The 13,826-nt window shown below is 36.9% G+C and overlaps 1 protein-coding gene across 1 annotated transcript in view; it reads right to left on the bottom strand.

Annotated features, from left to right (window-relative positions):
• The window catches only part of HELLS (helicase, lymphoid specific), a 38,831-nt gene that overhangs the window by 1,136 nt on the left and 23,869 nt on the right, over positions 1-13,826 (bottom strand). The window contains exons 14-21 of the mRNA XM_032313909.1: positions 12,710-12,849; positions 12,485-12,623; positions 11,787-11,870; positions 11,587-11,706; positions 9,000-9,116; positions 8,539-8,698; positions 6,198-6,294; positions 6,029-6,105 (exon numbers count right to left, since the gene is read on the bottom strand). Coding sequence (XP_032169800.1) covers positions 6,029-6,105; positions 6,198-6,294; positions 8,539-8,698; positions 9,000-9,116; positions 11,587-11,706; positions 11,787-11,870; positions 12,485-12,623; positions 12,710-12,849 — 934 coding nt within the window. The remainder of the gene's footprint in view (positions 1-6,028; positions 6,106-6,197; positions 6,295-8,538; positions 8,699-8,999; positions 9,117-11,586; positions 11,707-11,786; positions 11,871-12,484; positions 12,624-12,709; positions 12,850-13,826) is intronic.

Raw genomic sequence — 13,826 nt, 5'->3', positions numbered from 1 at the left:
TCTTCATACACACCCCTCACTGCTAATATGTGGTCTTTTATGTTTTTGTTTATGGAATCTCTACTGATTTTGAATGCCGTTACTCCAATTTCTTTGGATGTTGTAGCATCTTTGAATGTTAACTGCCACTTCTTTCCTGGTAGCTGCCTGCTCAAGTTGTCCATTTTTCTTGCTGACTTAGTTATCTATATGTAATAAACACTTCCTGTCTGTTATGTGTTGCACATATTTCTGTGGTTTGTCACTCATCTCTGCTTATGGTATCATCTGTATTTATACAAGTCTTTAACGTAATAAAATCTATCAATCTATTCATTTAATTTTGTACCTTAAGAATTATTTCCCTGTTCTAAAAATCATACAAATATATTCCTCTGTTCGAAATAAATTCATCAGAGAAAGACAATTATATGATCTCTCTGATATGAGGAATTTGAGAGGCAGGATGGGTGTGGTGGTGAGGAGGGAGGGAAAAAAATGAAACAAGATGGGACCAGGGAGGGAGAAAAAACATAAGAAAAAACCTCCCTTAAGGAATTATTTCAATTAAGTATAAATATTCAACAAGAATAGTTGCTAGGGTGTGGGGGAAGGATAGGGTGGCTGGGTTATGGACACTGGAGAGGGTATGTGCTATGTTAAGTGCTGTGAATTGTATAAGACTAATGATTCACAGACCTGTACCCCTGAAACAAATAATACATTATATGTTAATTAACAAAAAAAAGTTTTGCTCTTAATATTGAGGTTTTCTCCAATTAGATTAACCTATCTAGAATGTGTCACTGAGTATGATATGAAGTCTCCCAGCTGTTGGTTAGAAATGTCCCCGCATCATGTATTTGAATAACAGAAATTTCCCCTCTCTAATTTAAATTGCCATTTCTGTCATTCACTGATTTTCCACACAAGTTTGGTTGGCTTTCTCAATCTGCCAAACCACTGGTTCATTTATCTTATTATATCCTAATTCTAGTCTTGGTTATTGTGACCTTTAAATTATGTCTTAATACATGATATGGAATACTTTGTGGTTCTTAAAAATTGTCTTGGCTGTTGGCCCTTTTCTCTTCCACATAAATTTTTAATACTGCCTGTCACAGTTCTTTAAAGAGTCATACTGGAGCTTTAATTAGGAAGTCATGTAAGAAATGTAAGTTAAGTTGGGGAATAGCAACTTATATTTTAACACATACATATTTCACTATATTCTTCATTCACATCCATGAATATAGTTAAATATGTACATTTGTTCAGTCCTATGTTTCATAATTTTGTCCATAATGGCCTTAAAGAAGTTGTTACACTTAATCCTAGGCATGTTACAGTTTTGTAGTTACTGGAAGCTTCTTATTTTCAAAATAATTACTGCTGATACACATACTATTAATTTTTTTTCATGAGTTTTTAAAATTTATTTGAAAGAGAGAATGAGAGTGGGGAGGGTCAGAGGGAGAAGCAGACTCCCCGCTAATCAGGGAGCCTGATGTGGGACTTGATCCTGGGACTCCAGGATCATGACCTGAAGGCAGTCGCTTAACCAACTGAGCCACCCAGGTGCCTCACACATACTATTAATTAATAGCAACCTTGCTGAATGCTATCTAAACACTTCTCAATTCCCTTACATTCTATGGAGATGATTATATCCCCTGTAAGAATTAAGTACTACTTAATTTACTTTTAAAGTACTTAATTAACTACTTAAAGTACTTTTAAGGGTAAAATTAAATACTACTCCCCTAAACCTTTTATTATTTTATAGTGTTAGGACTTCCTTGTAAATTGTGCAATGTTGTACACTGTACAGTGGGAGTGAGAGCGGTTATCTTTGAATGCTCTTGATTTTAGTTACTTACTGGATAGATGCATTTTACCAGATAAACAACATTCCTCTCCCTGTCTAGTTTAAGAAATATGAGGTGATTATGATGTTATCTCAAGTGGGTTTTCAGTATCTAGTTCTCCTTTATTCAGATAATGCAAAGTTTCAAATATTATACCATCTTTACATTCCTTCTATACAACTGATTTTTTTTATTTTAAGATTTCCCCCCATTTTTTAATTAATTACTTTTATTAACATATAATATATTATTTGCCCCCGGGGTACAGGTCTGTGAATCATCAGGCTTATACATTTTACAGCACTCACCACATCACATACCCTCCCCGAAGTCCATAACCCAACCACCCACTCCATGTAAGATTTTTATTTTTTAGTGATCTCTACACCTAATGTGGGTCAAGATCACCTATAGATCAAGATCAAGATCAAGAGATGCATACTGTACCACAGACTGAGACAGCTGGGCACCCCATATAACTGATTTTTATTTAATAATGTATTTAAAATGTGGCCATAGGGCTTTGATCTTTCTCATTTTCCTGAACTATTTGAAAACTATAAACACGCAAACATCCCGGAATATGGGCTCCTGGGTGGCTCAGTCAATTGGACGTCTGCCTTCAGTTCAGGTCATGATCCCAGAATCCTGGGATTGAGCCCCCCATCAGGCTCCCTGCTCCTCCCTTTGTTTGTGCTCTCACTCCGTCAAATAAATCAGTAAAATCTTAAAACAAAAAACAAAAAAGTCCAGAATAGCGGGGCGCCTGGGTGGCTCAGTGGGTTAAAACCTCTGCCTTCTGCTCGGGTCATGATCCCAGGGTCCTGGGCTCATGGGATCCCAGGGTCATTGGGCTCTCTGCCTACTTGTGATCTCTCTGTCAAATAAAGAAATCAAATCTTAAAAAAAAAAAAAAAAAATCCAGAATAGCTAAAACTTATTTTGAAAAAGAACAAAATTTGATTCACTCACAACTGACCACAAAGCTATAATAAGCTATAATAATCAAGACAGTGTGGTAGTGGCATAGGATTGACAAACAGATCAAGGGGCCAGAGTTGGAAGTACAGAAATAAACTGTTACATTCATGATCAACTGACTTTCAGTAACATTGCTAAGGCAATTCATTAGGGAAAGAATAATCTTTTCAACAAATGGTGCTGGGACAACTGAGTAACAACATGCACAAAAAATTTAGACCTTAACCTCATACTCTACAGAAAAATTATTTCAAATACAACAACTAAAACCATAACTCTTTGAAGAAAACACCATGACCCTTGCTAGGCAAAGATTACTTAGAGATGACATCAAAATCATGAGCGGTAACAAAAAAAGATAAACTGGACTTTATAAAACTTAAACATTTTTGACCTTCAAGAGACACTACTTAAGAAAAATGCGAGACAAGGAGTACCTGGCTGGCCCGGAAGGTACAGCATGTGACTCTTGATCTCAGGGTCAGGAGTTCAAGCCCCATACTAGGCACAGAATTTAGTTTTAAAAAAAGAAGAAGAACAACGAACATGCAAGCTAAGCTACAGACTGGGAGGAAGTATCTGTAGAACATGTATCAGATAAAGGACTTATATCTTGAATATATAAAGACTTCTTTCAACTCAATGATAAGAAGACAAAGAGCACAATTTTAAAAAGAGCAATCTGAAACAAAGTTAAAGACATCAAGAAATTAAACCCAGTGATGTGCTCATAAATGTTTAACTGGCTCCCCTGATGCCCTGTCCCATCAAAAGGCCCTGATTTGTATTTTTTTCCTTTCTCCATGGTATTAAATATCCCTATCATCATCAATACCAAGCTACCAACATAACGGTGTTGAACTAGGGTTGGGAAAAGATGTGCAGAGTACAGCATTATACACTATTTCCACTATACAAATATAATACAATCAAGAGCATAGATACTGGTAGTATGTTAATAATATGATCAGGAAATAATGTTTTAAATATTTATTGCATTTGTTTTCAAGATTATTTATGGTTACCATGATAGACATCAATTCATTATTCTAAAGACTGATAAATAAAGGAAGCAACTTATCCTGCCTCACCTGTATGGACTGTATCCCCTATAGAATAACCAAATAATTGATAGGTAAAAGCTCTTAATAAACTAATTCTAACTAATGAAGGAATAACAAAAGAGGAAATATCACAATTTTTGCAATCTTTCAGGAAATAATGGTTCTAAACAATCATCATCAATGGATACTAAAACCAACAGGTCGAATAGAAGGGCAGAAAACTTTTTAATATCAGCCTGAATCAGCTGACCAATCCTAGCTCACTAAAAATAAGAAACTCAGATATATGTACTCCCTGGAAGGATTTTTAACTCTGACGACAGCTGTTTTGGCTGCTGATGTACCATCCAGACTAAGAAAGACACAGAAATCTCAGGACCATGTGAACCACGGCCACATTGGCAAGCACCAGAAGCACACAGGAAGCCAGGGTCATCAACTTCAACAACTATCACCCAGGTTACTTTGGAAAAGTTGGTATGGCACAATACTGCTTAAAGAGGAATCAGAGCTTCTGCACATCTGCAACCTTGATAAATTGGACCCTGTCAGTGAGCAAACACTGGTAAATGCTGCCAAAGAACAAGATTAGAGCTGATCCTATCATTTGATGATGAAATTCGATCAAGCTACAGAGTTCTGGGACAGGGAAAGTTCCTAAAGCAGCTTGACATCATAGAAGGCCAAATTCCTTAGCAGAACAGCTGAGAATATTTTTTTTTTTTTAAAGATTTTTTATTTTATTTATTTGTCATAGAGAAGCGAGAGCAAGCACAGGCAGACAGAGTGGCAGGCAGAGGCAGAGGGAGAAGCAGGCTCCCTGCCAAGCAAGGAGCCCGATGTGGGACTCGATCCCAGGACGCTGGGATCATGACCCGAGCCGAAGGCAGCCGCCCAACCAACTGAGCCACCCAGGCGTCCCAACAGCTGAGAATATTAATGGTGTGTTGGCATCGGGGGCTGGGGAGGGAAGGCGCTGTGTCCTGGTAGCTTGAAGCCACATGGAAGGAGCCTCATTAAATGCTAACAAGTGCTTTTCTCAAAGAGGGAATGAACAAAGTATTCCTAAGAAATGGAACCTAGATCTAATTAAGCTTGTACAGCTACATATATAGCTATTTACACTTTTCAGAAAATAAGTAGATTGAGGAAAAAAAATCAAAGGACAACACAAAAGGGGTTTAAAAAAAAAAAAAAAACAGCCAATTTCAGAATGCAGGTCATTGCACAGAGCAAATAATCTAGTTTCTGTCAATGACTTGGAAAAACAAAAGTGAGGAAGGTGTTATAGAAGAAAAGAGACAAAGTCAACAATGAAATTTGGATCCTGATTCCAACTGTAAAGACCACTGGAGAAATCTCAATATGGCCTAGGTAAAGGATATCAAGAGTAAAACTTTTGATAAAAGTTTTACTGCCAATATTCTTCTTCTTTTTTTTTTTTTTTAAAAAGATTTTATTTATTTATTTGTCAGAGAGAGAGCGAGCACAGGCAGACAGAGTGGAAGGCAGAGTCAGAGGGAGAAGCAGGCTCCCCACGGAGCAAGGAGCCCGATGCGGGACTCGATCCCAGGACGCTGGGATCATGACCTGAGCCGAAGGCAGCTGCTTAACCAAGTGAGCCACCCAGGCGTCCCTACTGCCAATATTCTTAAATGTAATAATGTAATGACATAGTGACTATATTTAAAGAGAGGTTCTTCTTGGTAAAAGATGCCTGAGTAAAAGATGGATAAAATCTCATGATTTTAAGATTCTGTCAAAAGAGAATTACAATGAGAAAAGATTGGTTAAATGCTGTGGACTAGTGGCTGAATGAATTACATAAAGGGGTACATTAAATATTACTACTCTCTCTTTTATTTTTTTATTTTTATTTTTATTATTGTTATTTTTTTTATTTATTTGACAGAGAGAGATCACAAGTAGGCAGAGAGGCAGGCAGAGTGAGAGAGGAGGAAGCAGGCTCCCTGCTGAGCAGAGAGCCCGATGCGGGACTCCATCCCAGGACCCTGAGATCATGACCTGAGCAGAAGGCAGCGGCTTAACCCACTGAGCCACTCAGGCGCCCACTACTCTCTCTTTTAAAATGTCTGTTTCACTTTTCCTTAAAGAAAGTAAAAGCATGATACTTGCCAATGAGATCACTTCGATCTAGCAATAACTCCAGATCTTTATCACTAATGACCTTCTCTCTTGATCCTTTTACTTCCCTGTAAGAAAACAAAATATTCAAGTCCATACGATAAATCAAAACTGTGAATTACATTTTTGTAAAAAATGTTATTTTTAAGCAAAATCATACCTTTCATAATCTCTAGATTTTAATAATTCCATTAATTCCTTAGGGTCTAAGAAGTTCTTAGATTGATTTAATCCAGACTGACCACCTTTGAAATGATCTAGAAAAAAGGTTCAGGAAATTAGAAACACTGAAAATCACTTTTAAAGCCAAAATATACTACATTACACACCAATCAGAATGTCTCATGTTAAAAAGAAAAGGCAAAACCAAGTGTTGATAAGGATAAAAAGCAACCATAACTCTCATACTTTCATGGCAGAAGTGTAAAATGGTATGTCCACTTAGGGCAAAGTTTAGTAGTTTCCTATAGGTAAACATACACCCACCCAAAGACCACGAAAAAATAAAGGCATATGTCCACAAACAGTTGTACAAGAGCAGCTTTTTCATAAAAACAAAAATCTGGAAAACAATTTACATGTCAACCAACTTAAGAATGGATACATGAGGGGCACCTGGGTGGCTCAGTGGGTTAAAGCCTCTGCCTTCAGCTCAGGTCATGATCCCAGGGTCCTGGGATCAAGCCCCACATTGGGCTCTCTGCTCAGCAGGGAGCCTGCTTCCCTTCATCTCTCTGCCTCTCTGCCTACTTGTGATCTCTGTCTTTCAAATAAATAAAATCTTAAAAAAAAAAAAATAGATGGTGGGGAATTTGTTGGTATAAAGACCTAAACTAGGTTGGCGTGACTATAAACATGCATGAAGAAAAACACTGGTGTTTAGATGAGCAGAGGGGCAAAGAAAACCATCCAGGACAACACTTTCAAAGTGCCATATCCTCAATTCTGTCATGGGAATTTGGCTTAATGTTAATGCTTATTCCTGAAAAGAGATTGCATGTCGAAAGTCTTCAAGAAAACGTCAAGCTGCTTCTTACTAGTCCAGTATATTAAGTATTAGAGTATTACAGTAATATATTAGAGTATTAAAGATATGTTGAAGTAGTGCTATTAAAAAAAAATGTTTACTCGGTTGAACTCAGTATTTCAAAAAATATTTGGTTCTGTAGAATGTCCATTTCATCATTTCAAACCTAGTATTTTTCAAATACTGTGTTTTTGTTTTTTAAGAGAGGGAGAGAGGGTTGTGGGGCAGAGGAAAAGGGAGAGAGAACAGGCTCTGCATGCAGCACAGAACCCAGTGTGTGGCTCAGTCTTACGACTCTGAGATCATGACCTGAGCTGAAATCAAGAGTGGGGTGCTTAACTGATGACCCAGGTACAGATACAGTGTTTTCTTAAACTGGAAAAGATTCTGAGAGGTAGGGGAAGTAAAGTAAGTGAGGCATTGGTATTTTATATTTTATTCCCTAAGATTCTTTGGAGAAGTTCTACTTCTATTCATTCAATATAAAATTCTATTCAGATAAATTAGCTTCAGGGCTATGTTAAAAAAAAAAGTTGAAAAAATCTCTAAGTTATGAAGCCTAGAGAAATGGGAAAATGATAATGTTGAAAATCACTATTCAATTGTTTTATGCTACTTTTCCTACCTGCTCTCTACTTGAAAATACTTTCTCTAGTGTATCTGATTTTGAGGGAGATATGGTTTAGGTTTTAGAAATCTTTAATTTGACTTTTTGGAACATTTAGATTGTAGTTAGAATTTACACTGGAGGAAAAAAGAACTTTTCTAGGGGCACCTGGGGGGCTCAGTGGGTCAAAGCCTCTGCCTTCGGCCCTGGCAGGTCTCAGGGTCCTGACGACCTGGGATCCCAGGACCCTGGGATTGAGCCCCGCATCGGGGTCTCTGCTCGGCGGGGAGCCTGCTTCCTCCTCTCTCTCTGCCTACTTATGATCTCTGTCTGCTTCCTCCTCTCTCTCTGCCTACTTATGATCTCTGTCTGCCCTAAGCTCAGTGGCTTTAACCCACTGAGCCACCCAGGTGCCCCTCATTTATTTATTTATAAATAAATAAAATCTTTAAAATTAAAAAAAAAAAAAAGGATGAATACCCAACTTTTGAATCAACATAGATGGAACTGGAGGGGATTATGCCAAGTAAGTCAAGCAGAGAAAGACAATTATATGGTTTCACTCATATGTGGAACATAAATACCATGGAGGACGAGAACTCTGAAAGGGGAGCAATCAGAGGCAGGTGAACCATGAATGACTTAAGAACCCCGGGAAACAAACTGACATTTCACAGGGAAGGCAGGTGGGGGGGATGGGGTGTGACATGGTGATGGGTATTAAGGAGGACACATGCTGTGATGAGCACTGGGTGTTATACACAACTAATGAGTCACTGAACACTACATAAAAACTAATGATGTACTACATAGTAGTTAACTGAACATAATAAAAAAGAATGTTAAAAAATATTAAGTATAATTTACTTTTGTGGATGATCAACTTTTCCAGTTTCCTTTTAGCAGCTGCTCTTTCCACAATTTTCTGATCGATAGTATTTGCTGTGACAAGACGATATACAACAACTGGCTTTGTCTGACCAATTCTATGACATCTATCCTGGGCCTGAAGATCAGACTGGGGATTCTTAAAGTGAAAAGAAAAATAATATTTAATAGTTTAACTTTAAAGTTATCTAAACTCCTATTGAAGTAAAATGCATGATCCAATCAGAATCTGTCAAAGTGTCTTAACTCATTTTAGATTTCTAGAATAGTTTCAATGATAATACATATTCAAGACTTTACAAACAGGGCACTTGATAATGATTTTTGTCTTAAGATGGAATACCTTTTACAAACAGATAAAGAAAACTGCAAAGCATACAATGAAAGATAAAAAATTCTGAATGGAAATATAACAGCATATTGCTATATTTCCAACTTACCCAATCACTATCATAAATGATAACTGTATCTGCTGCAGTCAAATTAATGCCCAGGCCACCAGCTCGTGTACTTACTAAGAAGATAAACACATCTGGATCTGTGTTGAAGCTGTGCATCTAAAAGCAAGGGAAAAAAAAAGGTAAACTTAAGGAAAGAAAGAAACTGTTACACCTAGAATGCGGATATTGTTCTGCCTGTGGAGCAACCATCTTATAACCATGTGTTTATAGCAAAGGAGTGGGGACAGCAATGCCAAGGGAAATAATAAGCCAGCATTCGTTTTTTTTTTTAAAGATTTTATTTATTTATTTATTTGACAGAGAGACAGAGTACAAGTAGGCAGAGCACGCAGAGGTTGAGGCAGGTAAGAATTCTACTACTGAACCATCAATGCAATGCAGAGGCAGAGGCAGAAGCAGGCTCCCCAGTGAGCAGGGAGCCTGATGTGGGGCTCAATCCCAGGACACTGGGATCATGACCTGAGGCAAAGGCAGCCATTTAACCAACTGAGCCACCCAGGTGCCCCAATAAGCCAGAACTCTTCAAACTAGGTATGAATTCTTCAGATGTGGAATAAATAAACACTGAAAACCCAGAAGTCATGAAAGTTGGGGGAAAAAAAATGATTTGCTGAAAAGAGAAAGTTATCAAGACTTCCCATTCATGAAATTAAAAAATCGTTAAACATTACCTACTGCCCGGCTAAGACTGTAACCCTGGGAAGCTCCATCAATTTGATCTTCAGAGGTGCTTGAGACCAGGTAGCTCAGGCCAATCACATAGATACATCATGCCTATATGACTAACCCTCAATGGAAACCACGGACAGCAAGGCTCAGATGAGCTTCCCTGGCTTACTTCAGATGTGCAATTATAAATTGCTGCTGGGAGAATTTAGTGCTGTCTATGTGACCTCACTGAAAAGTCACATCTAGCTTCTCCTAGACTTCACCCTACAACTTTTCTTTTTATTGATTTTAATCTGTATCCTTTCACTGTATTAAATCATAGCTATGAGCACTAGAAAAAAAGAAAAGAGAACTTTAGTCCAAAGAACTGAGGAGGGAAACTGTTTTTAATTACAGCAATTAAAAGATGTACCCATAGGAAACCAAATCAGTCATTTAGATCTAGGAGCAATTATGTTTAACATATTAAACATCTGCTTATGTTACCTTCATTTGTTTTCCAAGCCCCTCTTTTATTAAGGATATTTTTGTTGGGGTGCTTGGATGGCTCAGTCAGTTAAGTGTCTGCCTTCAGTTCAGGTCATGATCCCAGAGTACTGGGATGGAGCCCTGCATCAGGCTCCCTGCTCTGTGGGAGCCTGCTTCTCTCCCACCTCCTCTGCCGCTCCCCCTGCTTGTGCTCTCTCTCCAAGAAATAAAATCCTCAAAAAAAAAAAAAAAAAAAAAAAAAAATTTGAAGGAAGAATACCTAATTTTATTAAAAAAAAAAAGTCTAGACCAACCTCTCTTAAAAATCTTAAAAACACAGTGACCAAAACAACAACTAAAACCCCAAGTGGTTTCCAGTGGATGGGGTAGGCAGGAAAAGTGGGTTCCTCGAGAGGGGGCATGAGAGAACTTGCTGAGCTGATGTTAAGTTTGCATTCATCAAAACTCAGAAAATGTACACTTGACTTTATGCACTTCATGATACGTAAAATTCACCCCAAAAGACAAAATATGCCAAAATAATAGAAGGGAATTATTATCTATAATTTTATTTTAAAGTGCTCCCCAAAAGATAAAATGTTAAATGGATACAGAAATAGACTGATTCTGTATCACAAGCATATGACCAAAAGGAATAGTATAAGCTTAATGACAGGTTCTCAGATTTATAGATGTTCCTATAAAACTCTTTCAACTGCTTAGATTTTAAATTTTCAGTGAAATGTTAGGGTAGAGGTAAGAGCCAAAATCAGGAGGGAAAAAAAGTATTATTCTCTCAATATTCTTACAGTGGTAGTGAAGTAGGATATTATTAAATCAAGTTGGACCAGAAAAATATATAACTTAAGAAACATTAAGGGGCACTTTGATGGCTCAGTCGTTAAGCATCTCACTTTGGCTCAGGTCATGAATCCCAGAGTCCTGGGACTGAGCCCCACATCAGGCTCCCTGCTCAGCAGGATGTCTGCTTCTCCCTCCCCCTGCTTATACTTGCTCTCTCGCTATGTCTCTTGATGTCAAATAAATAAATAAATAAATATCTTTTTAAAAAATTAAGACTTACTAATACTAAATAAAAATGTTTATGTGTTTGGGGCGCCTAGGTGGCTCAGTGGGTTCAGCCTCTGCTTTTGGCTCAGGTCATGATATTGGGGTCCTGGGATTGAGCCCTGCATTGGGCTCTCTGCTTGGTGGGAAGCCTGCTTCCCCGCTTCTCTGCCTACCTGTGATCTCTGTCTGTCAAATAAATAAATAAAATCTTTAAAAAAATCAGTTAAAAAAAATGCCTGTGTTTGAGCCTACTACAAGGTTTTTAGTCTATCAATTTGTGATTCTACTCTGAACATTACTTTAGAAACCTAGATAGTTACAAAAGATAATTTGGTATGTATGACTGAAGTAATCTTACATTTTTTTCTCTCTCTGAATAAGACATGGTTCCATCAAGCCTGCTAAAGTTGAAATTTCTGAAGTGGCAATAATCCATCAAAATGTCCAACATTCTTGTCATTTGTGAAAAAAGCAGCACCTGAAATTTAAATATATCTTAGTATCTATACTAATTAATAGAAGTAATTAAATAATCAAAAATCCGATCAAAAGTACCACCTTGTGCCCTCTGGCTTTTAGTTCTGGCAGCATTCGATCCAAAATTAAGAATTTCCCAGAATTTGTTATCAATTCCTCATCAATCTTAAAAGCAGAGAAGGAACAGAAAAAACAGTTACAATAATTACCAATAATCTGTTTTTGTCAAAATAAAATCTAGGTAAATAGTTCATTCTCAATGACAAGTCTCCATAAAACTTTAAAAAACAAAATGACCTTATCATTTGATCTTTTTAAATCAGAAGACAATTCTTTCTCAAGGAAAGACATACTCTGGAATTTAAAATGGGGGCAACTGAATGGCTCAGTTGGTTGTCTGTCTCTTGATTTCAGCTCAAGTCATGATCTCGGCTTCATGAGATTAAGCCCCACATAGGGCTCAACATGGAGGATGGAGCCTGCTTAAGATTCTCTCCCTTGCTCAACATTGAGCACACACTCACTCTCAAAAAATAAATAAAATGAACGATTTCACAAAAAAATTAATCTAAGCCCAACCTTGAACTATCCTTCTCACTCCTCTCCCAGAGGCTTTATAATAACAGAATGTTAAGTTTAAACTTAGAGCACAAATGTCGATTTCTCTTAAAGATTTATTTATTTGAGGGGGAGCAGGAGAAAGGGTGGGGAGCGAGGAATGGGAGGGACAGAGGGGTAGTTACAGAAATCAAAATAGTACATTATTAAATGGTATTCACCTTAAACTCTTGTGTGACCGGGTCTATAGGGTACTCAATCAAATATGGATGATTACAGCACTTACGAAGGAGCATCATTATATTCTGCAGCTTCAGATTAACCTCAGATTCTATAGGGATATTTGTTTCCACAACAGCTCTACCAAAAACATATAATCCATGAATGTGAGAAATACAAAAAGTATCACAGTTTAAAGAACACTTAAATTTATTTTAAACTCACACCTTTCTCGGTCTACTTCTGGCTGCATTTGACTGAGCAATTTTTCCAATTCATTAGGGAAATCATCTATTTTGCTGTAATTTATTGACTTTCTAGTTCGCCGTCTTGGTCGTCCAGTGGGACTTAGCTCTACAGTTTCTTTCTAAAAGTGAATAATTAAAAAGGAATATATGTTAAAGAACCTATACACTTAAATTCTAAATACATAAAAGTGGACTGTAATATTTTTACGTGCAAATGTTTTAAGATATAAAGAAAAAAATAATTTTCTTTCATTATCAAGTTTAGGAATTTCCAAAGGCACAAAATAAAGGCTCCATAAACTCTGGCCACGTGCAAATGTGGTCATATTAAGTCTAAGTATTTTAAATGCTTATGACAGTATCAGAGCATTATAGTAAATGCCTTCGTATCTCAGTGGAAAAAATTAAGGATGGATAGAATTGTTTTGAACTTATATAAAAGAATTTAGTAACTTAGGGTTAAGTTAAGGAGCACCACATATCTGCATTAGAGAACATTTCTTTGGACTGGTATAACACTGCAATGAAATTCCTCACAATAAGCAATGATTATAAATTTCTAATAGCTCAAAAACCAGATCCTCTCTTTAATTATAATAAAAATTGGGGAACAGAATCTAAAGGTTACACAAAACAGAAATGTACAGAACCATAAATGTCTTGAAAAATAGACTGGTACATGGTATACAGCAGAAAGTCTAGACATTTAAACAAAATTTAAGGGTCCCCTAATCTTTTAAGATAATCACATTCTACTTTAATATAATATGGTGGGTAATGAAAGAAGATATTTCTTTCAAATAAGGTATTCTATTACATTTTTGAAGACCAGTAACCTCCTATAAAGGGATTGTGTATGGGGGATTGGTCTAGCTGGGAAACTCTTGTATATAGTGTGTGCCTGTTATTTCCTAGTCCATCCCCACATAGCATAATTTGGGTTAATCTGGGATAGGAATAAAAAATTTTAACAAACATTCCAGATAACTATAAAGCAATTAATGCATGAACCATCACTTCAATTTTAGTAGGATCACAGAATTCCTAGAAGACAACTTTCATTATTGCTATATACTCTAGTTAGAAATTCATATTC

Source organism: Mustela erminea, chromosome 14 (genome assembly GCF_009829155.1).
Source record: "Mustela erminea isolate mMusErm1 chromosome 14, mMusErm1.Pri, whole genome shotgun sequence".
NCBI classification, from domain to species: domain Eukaryota; kingdom Metazoa; phylum Chordata; class Mammalia; order Carnivora; family Mustelidae; genus Mustela; species Mustela erminea.
This window is presented reverse-complemented; position numbering and strand designations above follow the sequence as displayed.